Genomic DNA, 12875 nt, shown 5'->3' on the forward strand with positions numbered 1-12875 from the left:
ATTGTGAGCTTTAAAACCTGCCTGGCTGCCATGTGAGAGCAGGTCCAGCCCTCCTGGCTTTGGGGATCTCAGGGGGAAGGTCACTGAGTCTGAATTAATGGCATCAGACAGAAGAAAAACAAACCCAGTTTCAGTAGAAAGGAGAGGGCGAGGGAGCGCTGGCTTCCCCTGATGGAGCAGCTTTCACCTGATTCAGCAGCAGGAAAAAACCTCCCCCCATTCCCAAAAAGGAAGAAAAAGCAGGGAAATAAAAGGAGAATTTAAACAAAAGATTGATTAGGAAAGGGTTTTGCCTGAACAAATCAGTTTGGGAGCAGCCAGGAACCAAAGGCAACTTTTGGGCTTCATCTCTCACCACTTCCATGTCATGTTCTGGCTGTCCAGGCACGTGTGGGGTTCCCAGCCCTGCAAGTGCCCAAGGCCAGGCTGCATGGGGTGTGTGGGACACCCTGGGATGGTGGGAGGTGTCCCTGCCCATGGTTTGGCTGGGAACTGGATGATCTTTGAGGTCCTCCCCACCCAAACACCCCACGATTCCATGTCTGCTCCTCCAGGTTCCTCTCAGTGCAGATCTCCCAGTTTTATGTTTTAAGAAGCCAAAAATTCCCTTTCCCAAATGCATCTGAAAGCTAAAGCTGGCCCTTTGCAAACTGAAAAGAGATCTGGCTTCACAGCACTCACACTCCACTGAGCAAGGCTTAAAGGAGCAGCTTCATTTCCTCAAACCTTAACTCTCCAACCGCGGCCACGCCGGCGATCCAAGAGCTTCAAGCTCAGATTTAAAACAGCACTTTGATTTAGAAACTCCTTTAAGAGCAAAATCACTTTCAATCTCTGCTCAGACAAGCCAGGGATGTGTTCTCGTGCAGCTTTCCTGCTGCAGGACTCGGGTGTCTCCTCGGACACAGCCTCAGAGCAGGCCCAGACCTGCCAGCACCAAGACAAAACAAAGCAGCACAGCCCACAGAAAAAAAAAAAAATTGCCAGCGTGGTTAAGTTAATAATTTATCAATCTTTTCAACTTTGCATCCATTAATCTACCACGGTGAAGGTTAATCCAGGACACTCAGGCTCAGTATCACACACTGGGTTTTTACTTTTTCAGGGGTTGCACTTGGTAAATTGTGTGAAGAGCTGACCCTACCCTAATTTAAAATAGAAAATCCCATCTTTTATAGCCAGCCAGTGTCTGTCCCTGATGCAAACATCCCCAAGCTCACCTTCCCATGGCAATCCTGGCTCCTCCTCCCCTAATCCCATTCCTGCATGGTGCAGGGCAGCAGCTCAGCCCTGTCGTTCCCTGCCAGCCCCACAGCCCGTCCCAAAGCAGGCTTTAGGAAAGGTCCCCCCAGCAGTGCCCACCACCTGTGCTGTGACACAGCTGTGACACTGAGAAGGCAGCAAGGACCTGCACAGCTCTCATTTCCACCACTGCTCAAAGCCAGGTAAAAGCCCCCTGGAATTAGGCAAATAATGCAAAATTTATAGAATTATGGAACTGTCAGCTTTTAACCTCAGCCATTCACAGGGAATGACACAAAGCCTGCAGGGGGAAGCTGCTCTAAAAGGCAGCAACTGTCATCAATGCAGACTTTTCCCCAAGAAAACATCAACAAATTCAAAACATTTTTAAGGCAGTAACACCAAAAACCCCCAAACAATTAAAGCCAGAGATTGCAAAACCTTTCAGAACTATCCACCCAGACGCTCTATTTGTACAATCCCTAATAAAAAAATATTTTCTGCTGTTTTCTGGTAGTGATTCCAAGGAAAGCAGGCACAGGGAAATGCAGCAATGTCTGGAAAGCAGCATCTGACCCTCAGCAAAACCAATCCAAAATGGCTCTAACCCTTCCTGAGGCTGAGTCACGAATATCTGGGAGCCTCCATCACCTCCTGGATGTGGATCACGGATCACGCAGGATGCCCAGCCCTGCTCTGTGATTCCCAATTTAAAGGGATTCATTCCACAGACCACCAGCTCAGTTTACAGACGATCCACCCCTCCACTGCTCTGCAACACCTCATGCCAAGTGATTTGGGAGCGATTTGGCTTCTCCTGAAAGGCTGCATCAATTTGCTCCAGGGAATCAGTGAAGTGATTTAAGATTAGAGGATGGCTCTTGGAAATTGCAAAACGAAACAGTGGCCAAGTCCTGAATCCAGAACCAACCCTATCATCACTGGATACACAAGAAGCAGCAAATCACTGTTTTCCAAGAGATTAAATCCACCCTCAGCCTCAGGCAGATCTTTAGGGAGGCTGAGGAGCTGGGAAAAGATGGGGAGGGAAGATGAGGAGGCAGCAGCTGGAGGTGAGGGGTCACAAAGGCGATGGGATGAGTGTCACAGGCATGTTTTATGGAAAATCCTTTCCTTTGGATTCTTCCTCCTGAGAAGCTGAGAGGCCTCAGGAACAAAATGTAAACATTGATTATCTGCTGCTGTGGAATGCAACAGGTGCATCTGTGATTGGTCTCATGTGGTTGTTTCTAATTAATGGCCAATCACAGCCCAGCTGGCTCGGATAGAGAGTCCAAGCCACAAACCTTTGTTATCATTCTTTCTTTTTCTATTTTTAGCAAGCCTTCTGATGAAATCCTTTCTTCTATTCTTTTAGTGTAGTTTTAATGCAATATATACAATAAAATAATAAATCAGCCTTCTGAAACACGGAGTCAGATCCTCATCTCTTCCCTCAGCCTGAGACCCCTGAGAACACGGTCACAGATGAGGGGGACAGCAGATGGAAATGCTGGGAACAGACTGCCTGGGTGATGGGGCAGTGAATCCCTGCACTCCTGTGCACTGACAGCACTCCAGGGCCACCCACACCCAGGCACAACCAGCTCTGAGCAGGGCAAGGAGGTAAAAAAAGGGAATAGAGGAAGCAGGGAAAAGCAAAGCACCAAAACCAAGTGAGCCCATGGCTCTGGGATGTGCTGGGGGATCCATCCCACCCAAGGGCTCCCGCTGTGGGAACCCAGGACATCCCTCTGGCTGTCCCTGCCAGGGGGCTCAGAGACCCTGGCACAGAGCCCAGGATGCCCCTGTGGTTTGGATTATGACCCACAGAGCAAGTTACCAACTTGAGATGAAGATCTGCAGGCCATGACAATTTAAGTAGAATGATAGTGAATTTATCATGGGGTGAAAAAGTAGATTTTGGGGTTTTCTAGAATGGGGGTTCAGGGGGCAAGATGGAGGAATCTGGGCGTGTCCAGCCTTTCTCCTTCTTCTTCTTGGCCTCCATCTTCTGGGTGATGGTGGCACTTTTGGATTGGTTTGGAGTAGAAGCTCAGTGTCTAACAGAGGTGATGGGTGTTGGGAAGGAATTGTAAACATTGTATACGTAGTTTTTAGTATAAAAAGATAACACCACCCTGAGGCAGGCAGAGTGCCTCGGAACTGTCCTGCTGGATGGACCTCAGCAGGGCAGGAGAAAGAATTTTATAGATAAGAAACAATGAACAACTTTGAGACCGAGAAATGAAGAGCTCTGACTCCTTCTTCAACTGCCAGGCTGGGAAAAGAGAATTTCTGACACATCTCGGGGTCACTGTGAGCAGCAGAGACCCCGAGACTCCCCCAGAGGCTCCTGCTGGGACCCACAGGGGCTGCACAGCACAGATGCCAAGGCTGGGTGATCCTTCAGCCACCAGAGCTCTGTTCTGCTGAGGAGGAACAAAGAGCAGGGCTCTGTGCTCACGGCTCCAGAAAGGCACGGACAAAACTCACAGGGAAATGGAGGCACTGAAAGGAGGGGAGTGAACGCACACAGGAATTCACAATGAAGAGCTGAGCTCTGATACTCACACCCACATCTATAATTCCCATCTCATATTTAGGAAAAAAAAAAAACCGTTATTCAGCATTTTTGCTGCCGGAATAAAGCCCAGGACAGCAGGAAAATTCAGGCATTTCTGCCTCAGTGTGGGATCACCTCTGACTCAAGCAGGCAGTGAAAGCAGGAGGGGTTTGGCTGGCAATCTGCTCCATATGGGAGCCTGTCACTTTAACTGTGGGCTCTCTCCTTCCTTCCCAACAACCTGTTAAGTGTTTATCCCGATTCAATCACAGAAGGGCAGAGCCCCAACAGGTGCTGAGCACATTTGGTGACACTGCACCCAGCTCTGGGGGCTTCCAGTGGCACCTTCCCTTCCCAACAGCCCCATTCCTGCTGCTCTGCCACCATGGAAGGGGGAAAAACCCCAGGAAAACCAACAGGGGAAAAGTCTGTCAAGGCTTTCAATCTAGGGCTGAAACCTAGAATAAATAATAAATAAATGTTTCCTAGAATAAGGAAACAAAGAGAGGAAAAGTCTATCAAGACTTGAAATTTAGGGGAAAAAAGAAGAAAACAAAGAAGGGAAAAGTCTGTCAAGGCTCTCAATCTAGGAATAAAACCCAAGGAAACAAAGAGAGGAAAAGTCTATCAAGACTTGAAATTTTGGGGGAAACAAAGGGGGGGGAAAGTCTATCAAGACTCAAAATTTAGGGGAAAAGAAAGAGGGGGGAAAGTCTATCAAGACTTGAAATTTTGGGGGAAACAAAGTGGGGGGGAAAGTCTGTCAAGACTTGAAATTTAGGGGAAAAGAAAAGAAGAAAACAAAGAGAGGGAAAGTCTATCAAGCCTTGAAAGTTAGGAATAAAACCCAAGGAAATAAAGAGGGGGAAAAGTCTATCAAGGCTTTCAATATTGGAATAAAACCCATGGAAACAAAGAGAGGAAAAGTCTATCAAGACTTGAAATTTAGGGGAAAACAAAGAGGAGCAAAGTCTATCGAGACTTGCAGTTTAGGAATAAAACCTGAGGAAACAAAGAAGAGGAAAAGTCTATCAAGAGTTGAAATTTAGGGGAAAAAAAGAAGAAAGCAAAGAGTGACAAAGTCTATCAAGGCTTTCAATCTAAGAAAAAAACCCCAAGGAAACAAAGAGGGGAAAAGTCTATCAAGACTTGAAATTTTGGGGGAAACAAAGGGGGGGGAAATTCTATCAAGAGTTGAAATTTAGGGGGAAAAAAGAAGAAAGCAAAGAGTGACAAAGTCTATCAAGGCTTTCAATCTAAGAAAAAAAACCCAAGGAAACAAAGAGGGGAAAAGTCTATCAAGACTTGAAATTTAGGGAAAAACAAAGAGGAAAAGTCTATCAAGAGTTGAAATTTAGGGGAAAAAAGGAAAAAACAAAGAGGGAAAAAAGTCTATCAAGGCTTGAAATTTAGGAATAAAACCCAAGGAAATAAAGAGGAAAAGAAGTCTATTAGGACTTTCAGTTGAGGAAGAAAATAATCCAAGGAAACAAAGAGGAGAAAAAAAACCATCAAAACGTTCATTTTAAGCCCTCCTTTGGTTTTGGTTCCCCCAGGACAAAGGGCAGGGATCCTGCCCAAGATGTAAGAGCTGTGCAGGGAGTTGTCCCTCTGGGAATCCCCTCCATGCTCAGGAATCTCCCCCTGTGCTGGCATTCCCAGGGAGGCAGCAGAGCTGGAGTCCTGCAGTGATGAGCTCCCAAGGAGGCACTGCAGGATTTACTCCTTCAGCTCCCAGACTCACTGCTAAGGGTGAGCTTGAAGGAGAAATTCATTTTAAAACCCCCAAAACATTAAAAAAAAAAACCAATCATCGTTTAATGCCAGCGCACGACGACGAGCAGAACCAGGACAGAACACTCCTGTGAAGATTCAATGTCATTTCCCCCTGGCAAATGAAACAATGCAGGGCCTCATGGAGGGGCATCTCCTGCTTGATCCAAAATCTGGGACCTGACAGGGTCTGCAGGACTGGGAGCTCAGCTCCCAGCTCCCATTATCAGCTCCTGCTGCCCAGAAATGCCCAGCACGTGGGAGTCACTCTGGGAGATGGTTCCAAAAGCTCACCAGGATTGTACAGCAGCCATGGTGACACTTCAAAACAATGCCCTGCCACAGGTCCAAGCACAGCTTCCCTAGGAAAGGCAGGAAAAGCAGCTGCCACAACCTCCTGGAGCCAGTGGAGGGGAGACCATTTCACAGGGAACTTGTGTTCCTGAAATCCTGTGCTCACTCTTGGGGTTTTTAAAGAAAAGGCCTCTAGAATTGGTTTAATCAGCATTTAGGGCCCAAATGCCACTTCAGAACTGGGAATCTGGGAAGCATCATCCTGCCAGACTCCTCAGTATTCCAAAAGCTCTGCTCTGAGTCCAGGGAATAAGATGGGAAAATAATTAAAATTACCCCTATTTTTTATGATTTTAAGCAGGGCTGGGATGTCAGGCTTCAACAGGCACTCTGCTCCAAGCAGCCCTAAGCAAATCCATATTTCCCAGTTTGAACTCCAAGATTGTGGCAATTCCATGATTAAACAGGTGCACTTGGCTCTCAGGCAAGTTCCCAAATCCTCCCCAGTCCAACTGACAAAGCAACAAAGGGAGAGTGAACTTCCAGCTCCAGCCAATTTTTTGGGAAAAAAAACCATCCAGCCACCAGCAAAGACTCCAAATTCTGCTCTAAAAGCAGCAAGATGATACCCTTGGAAGTTGTCATTTAGGCAACAAAGATTATTTATATTCCTCCAGTTGGTTTGGTTTGGGCAGAGATTTATGGATTTCGAGTTCTGCTGAAGACAGGCAGCACCTCCCAAGCCACGTTTACCTGATTTGATTTATAAAGCACCACCTGTGACAGCATTTCTGGGAAAAGGGGGGGGCTCTCCCAGTTCTGGGAAGGGGCTGCTGCCACGTCTTTGTGCATTCTGAAGCATCACCACACGACTCCCCTCATCCCCAGAGACCTCATTAAAACAGAGCCCCAGAAGCGGAGCGGAAAGAAACGTAGCGTGACATTCGAAAATTTACATTCAAAGTTTCCAGAAATATCGGTCCTTTAAAACAAAACAAAACGAAAGAAAAACACCCCAAACAAAACCCCAACGAAACAACCAAGCCCCACCAAACCCTACCAAAACAAGACATTCCAGTGCACACGCTCTTCCCTGGGGACAGGCCAAAGAGAACAACGCCACGTGACCCCGCGATTGCTCAACGCCGCTCTTGGAAGGTGTTCAAGTGGGATGAGAAGTGCCATGTAAGCCCATAATGAGCAGAAAAAGGAATTTATCCCAAATGTAAACTCTGTCCTACCCTTTGCCTCCACGGAGCAAACACGGCTGGGGCAGTTTGGAGATTACAAAACGCTCTGCAGGTAAACTAAGGAGCTTTGTACCTTTATTCTCCTTGACTCAGGACGAGCCTAAAATTAGCAGGGAGTGCAACGCTCTGCGAGTTACGCTCCCAAAGCCCCGGCTCTGCAAACCGGGCAGCACACGGAGACTCAAACAAAGCTGGCCACTATTTATAATTCCTTTCAGGCACAAAACAGGGTGACACTTCCCTTTTCCAGCTCTGACGCTTAAAAATAGAGCTCGGGGACTACAAGGCAGCCAGCAGAGTTTCTCCACAAAAGGAGGAAAATAAATCAGCACTAAATAAACTCCCGGCCAAGAGGAAGCTGCGAGCGCAGCGGAACAATGAACCCCGGGGCTGGAACGGGAAACGGCCCCGGGGTTTGGGGGAGATGGGGGGGCCGGGCTGGGTCCCCCACGGGTGTAAACAGCCCGGCAGGGGCACCCCTGGATCAGCTGCAGCCTCGCTCCGCCCCGGGCCCGGTTTCCGGGTAGTAACAGAGCAGCCAATCCGCGGAGTTGCGAGAGCTCGAGGCCTTTTCCCTGCAAACACAGCTCCGGGGCTGGCACTCGCCCCAAAACCGGGGGGAACCACAAAGGGGAGCCCCCGTTCTGCCGTCCCCAGGGTGGGAGCTACCCAGAGAGGCCTGGCCTGGAGCCCCAGGGATTCCCAGTGGGAGAATCCTTCACTTCCAGGCCGCTGGTGAGGTGTTCTGGGGAGCACGGAGCCTTCCTGCAAAACCTTGCTCTGAAGGGTCACAGGTCACCCAGGAAACTCGGGCTGGAGCCCCCAAAAGGGGGAGGAGGGACTGTGGCTCTCTTTTCCCAGCCCCAGCACCACAAACCCGGCCTGGAGGGAGACAATGAATGCCGGGGAGCTGGAGCACACCCTGGTCCGGGAGATGATGATTAAACATCAGCTGCACACATTCCCGCAGAGCTCTGCCCTTCCTGCAGCCCCACCGAGAGCGAGCAGGCACCTCTCCCCTTCCCTCCTCACAAAGAGGCATCCACAAAAGGACACGGACGTGGTAGGATTGAAAATAGGAACCATAAAAAGACCTCGCTCGGCTCCTAAACCTGTCAGAGCAGGAGAAGGCAGGAGTGTTATTCACCCTGCTCGTGCCCCCTCCCTACAGGGAAAGGTAGCCCTTGGCAGGCCATAAATCCATACTATTATTCTCCATTGGAGACGTGGAAAGGGGATGAAAAGGGAAACTGTAATGAAAACGGCAGCAAAAAGGGGGGCTAAAAAAAACCCCAAACAAAAACCCCTCCACAGCAACAAAACGCTGAAAGCCCCAGGAGGAGATGCCCTCAAGCACATTCCTTCAGTGTCTCCCCTGGGCAGCAGCGAGACCCCCCTGGCTGCCGTGTCTCAAAGGAGAGCCCGATTCCAGAGCAGCTTCCAGAGGGGGAGATTCCCCAGGGAAGCTCTCGGGAGCCGGGGCCTAGCGAGCTGCTCACCCCGAGCGAGGCGAGTCAGGCAGACAAACAAAAAAGGCCGGGGAGGGAGGGAGGGAGCAAGCGAGGGAGGAGTGCTGAGGAGTCATCTGACACATCCAACTTCCTAAGTTTGTTATCCGCAGGAGACCGACTGCTCTAACCCTCACCCCTCGGAAAACAAGGAAAGCCGAGCCGACAACAAGAGCTTTGCTTTTGGAAAAGCCACCGGGGTTCCTTTTGTCAGGGGGCAGAAAGAGCCAGGGCAGAAACTGCCCAGCACCGAGAGGAATCCCGGATATTCGGGGCTTTCTACCTACCCAGCTCCTAGAAACACACAGCAAAGCCACTTCGCAGGGAAAACCTGCTCTTTGTCCTCCAAAATGCTGCGACCGCTGGAGAAGCCGGCAAGGAACCGAACAAAAAGGGGAAAAAAAAAAAAAAAAAATGGAAAAGAGAGGGGGAGGGGAAAGGGAAACAGAGCAGCAGCCGATCAGGTCGGGCCTCAGCCCCTCTCCGGCCCAGGCTCTTTGCAGGGTATCCCTAAGAAAGGTTTTCCCCCCTCGCTGAACAGCTGGAATTCCCGACCCTCCTCCCGGTGCGATTAAGCATCGATCGCAATTGGCGGAGTCTGACATGTGTGTAACTTTAAACCCCCGGATAAAAATAGCTCCGATTCGAGCACCATCAGGACTCATTTCCTATTTGCTTCAAAACAGGGCGAAAAATACACCGAGCGCAGCTTTGTGGGGAGAAAGGCGCTGCGAGAACGTCAGACAAGTTTCCTTCGATAAGCCACAAACAGGAGCGCTGCTGCTGCTCCTCCCTCCCTCCCCCCCCACCCTTTCCAAAAAAACACCACCAAATCCAGATAAGTTTGTTTATCTCTCTCTGGGAACTAAATCAGACCCGTTTCTCGACCCCTCGACAGCAGCAGGGCAGAGTCACCAGCCCCGAGTCCTGCTGAGGGAGGTCGGGCACGTTCAGGAGACAGATCCGAGAAACATTTCATCCACTCGTGTCATTGCTACCCTTTCCCGGCTCACCCCGCCACCTTGTAAACAAAAACTATTAATAAAACAATCCCAGAACCGAATTCCCAATGGTATTTTTCAACGCCACCCACTCTCCAGACAGAGAGAAAAAAAAAGGGATTCACCGCCCCGTAAAGGGCCAGGAATAAAAACAAGGAGGAAAAATATAAACAGATCTATGTAGGAAGAAGGGGAAAAATAAAAAGTAATAAAGCCTAAGCAAACCTGGAGGGTTACATAAACCTCTTGGGAGACAGGCTCGGGCCCTGATGCCCTTCACCCACCCCTGGGTCTGCTGAGCCAGACCCCGAGGGACCCCCCCCGTCCTCCCCAAAAAATCAAATCCCTAAGCCGGCACCAGAAGCTTCATGAACTGCGGGGTGAGATGGGGGAATAAATAATAATAATAAACCCCACAAAAGCCTTTCTTTGGGCTGTGGCTGCTGGAACTGCTCTCCCCCTCCTGGCCCTCCCCAGGGCAGGGCAAGGGGGGGTGCGGGGCCCCCAGATTGGGGGGGCACCACCGAGGGGGTCTGCAGAGACACCGCCAGGGCCGCCTCTCAAGCCACAGAGGGGGAGAACCCCCCGAAATACGGCAGAAGGGGGGGTTAGGCCTCCCCTGGTGAGGGGGGGAGGGCAGATCCGACCCCAGCTCCGGGCAGAGGCCGCGGGGCTGCCAATGGGGGCGTCTGGGGGGCGACCCCGGCCGGGTCCCCGGTGCCCCCCGCCCTCCCACCCCTCTGCAGGCCCGGCCCCGGGGGGGGAGGGCAATCCTGGTCCCCCGTGGGCCCGGGGTGGGGGCACGGCAAGGATACAGCTTGACCACGTCGGTGTCCATCCGCCTCTTGCCCGGGCTGGGGGACGACATGGTGGCCGCGGCCGCCCCCGGGGCTCCGGGCGGGCTGTCAGCGCCGCCGCCGCCGCGGGCCGGGGCCGCCCGGCGCCGAGCGGAGCGGAGTAACGCCGGGCCGCGAGGCGCTGGGACCCGCCGCTGTCGCTGTCGCCGCTGCTGTCGCCGCTGTCGTCGCTGTCGCCGACAGGGCCCCCCCGCGCCGCTCGCGCTCCCTCAGCCGCTCCGGCCGCCTCTGCCCCAGCCTCTCTCTGGACCCCTGACGTCACCCGCGCTGACGTCACCGCCCCGCGGCGCTGCCATTGGCCGCGCCCTCAACGCTCCGCCGGCCCCGAGGCACGCCGGGAGTTGTAGTTCTCGGGGGAAGGGGAATGACGGATGGGCCGCGGGTTCGAGGCCCCGCTGGGGCCGCAAGCTCCAGTTCCTCCTTTTCCAAGGTTTCCCGAATTCCCCACGGCTCCCGGTATTCCCCGAGTCCTCCCCGTATTCCCCATGGATTCTGACACTCCTCTCATTCCCCCATTTCCATTTTGCCCGTTCCCAACACGGCCAGGGAACCACCTGATAAAATACGGGGTGCACCTACGTCAGGGCCTCGCAATTCCCCATGGCTCCCCCATTCCCACGTTTTTCCACAACTCCCCACAGCTCCCCCTATTCCCAGTATCGCCCTAGTTCCCCATGGATTCTGACGCCCTCTTATCCCCTATTTCCTGTCCCCAAGGGGGTCAGGGAACCACCCCACAGAATATGGGGTTTGCCCATAGAGAATATGAGGTTTGCCCACTCAGCATATGGGGTTTGCCTATCCAGAATATGGGGTTTGCCCATACAGAATATGGGGTTTGCCCATACAGGATATGGGGTTTGGTTTGCCCACTCAGCATATGGGGTTTGCCTATCCAGAATATGGGGTTTGCCCATCCAGAATATGGGGTTTGCCCATACAGAATATGGGGTTTGCACATACAGGATATGGGGTTTGCCCATGCAGCATATGGGGTTTGCCCACACAGCATATGGGGTTTGGTTTGCCCATACAGAAGATGGGGTTTGCCCATATAGGATATGGGGTTTGCCCATCCAGAATATGGGGTTTGCCCATCCAGAACATGGGGTTTGCCCATCCAGAAGATGGGGTTTGCCCTTATAGGATATGGGGTTTGCCCATATAGGATATGGGGTTTGCCCATACAGAATATGGGGTTTGCACATACAGGATATGGGGTTTCACATACAGGATATGGGGTTTGCCACACAGCATATGGGGTTTGGTTTCCACACAGCATATGGGGGTTTGATATAGATATGGGGTTTGCATCAGAATATGGGGTTTGCCACCAGAATATGGGTTTGCACATCCAGAATATGGGGTTTGCCCATATAGGATATAGGGTTTGCACATAAAGAAGATGGGGTTTGCCCATATAGGATATGGGGTTTGCCCATATAGAATATGGGGTTTGCCAGCATATGGTTTGCCCATACAGCATATGGGTTTCATATAGGATATGGGGTTTCCATATAGGATATGGTTTGCTATAGAATATGGGGTTTGCCATGCAGCATATGGGGTTTGCCCACACAGCATATGGGGTTTGGTTTGCCCATACAGAAAGTTTGCCCATATAGGATATGGGGTTTGCCCATCCAGAATATGGGGTTTGCCCATCCAGAACATGGGGTTTGCCCATCCAGAAGATGGGGTTTGCCCTTATAGGATATGGGGTTTGCCCATATAGGATATGGGGTTTGCCCATACAGAATATGGGGTTTGCACATACAGGATATGGGGTTTGCACATACAGGATATGGGGTTTGCCCACACAGCATATGGGGTTTGGTTTGCCCACACAGCATATGGGGTTTGCCCATATAGGATATGGGGTTTGCCCATCCAGAATATGGGGTTTGCCCATCCAGAATATGGGGTTTGCACATCCAGAATATGGGGTTTGCCCATATAGGATATAGGGTTTGCACATAAAGAAGATGGGGTTTGCCCATATAGGATATGGGGTTTGCCCATATAGAATATGGGGTTTGCACGTACAGCATATGGGGTTTGCCCATACAGCATATGGGGTTTGCCCATATAGGATATGGGGTTTGCCCATATAGGATATGGGGTTTGCCCATATAGGATATGGGGTTTGCCCACACAGAATATGGGGTTTGCCCATATAGGATATGGGGTTTGCACATAAAGAAGATGGGGTTTGCCCATATAGGATATGGGGTTTGCCCATGCAGCATATGGGATTTGCCCATACAGAATATGGGATTTGCCCATCCACAGTATGGGATTTGCACGTACAGAATATGGGATTTGCCCATGGCAATGGAATGTGGCAGCTGGCCAGGCCCCAGAGCAGGAGTCACCACTCCGGA

The 12875-nt window shown here is 51.1% G+C and overlaps 1 protein-coding gene across 1 annotated transcript in view; it reads right to left on the reverse strand.

The window, feature by feature from the left end:
* The window catches only part of UBE2H (ubiquitin conjugating enzyme E2 H), a 57760-nt gene extending 47022 nt beyond the window's left edge, over positions 1 to 10738 (reverse strand). The window contains exon 1 of the mRNA XM_030959862.1: positions 10450 to 10738. Coding sequence (XP_030815722.1) covers positions 10450 to 10502 — 53 coding nt within the window. The 5' untranslated portion in view covers positions 10503 to 10738. The remainder of the gene's footprint in view (positions 1 to 10449) is intronic.
* Positions 10739 to 12875: the final 2137 nt, after the last annotated feature.

Source organism: Camarhynchus parvulus, chromosome 1A, assembly GCF_901933205.1.
Source record: "Camarhynchus parvulus chromosome 1A, STF_HiC, whole genome shotgun sequence".
In the NCBI taxonomy this organism is placed as follows: domain Eukaryota; kingdom Metazoa; phylum Chordata; class Aves; order Passeriformes; family Thraupidae; genus Camarhynchus; species Camarhynchus parvulus.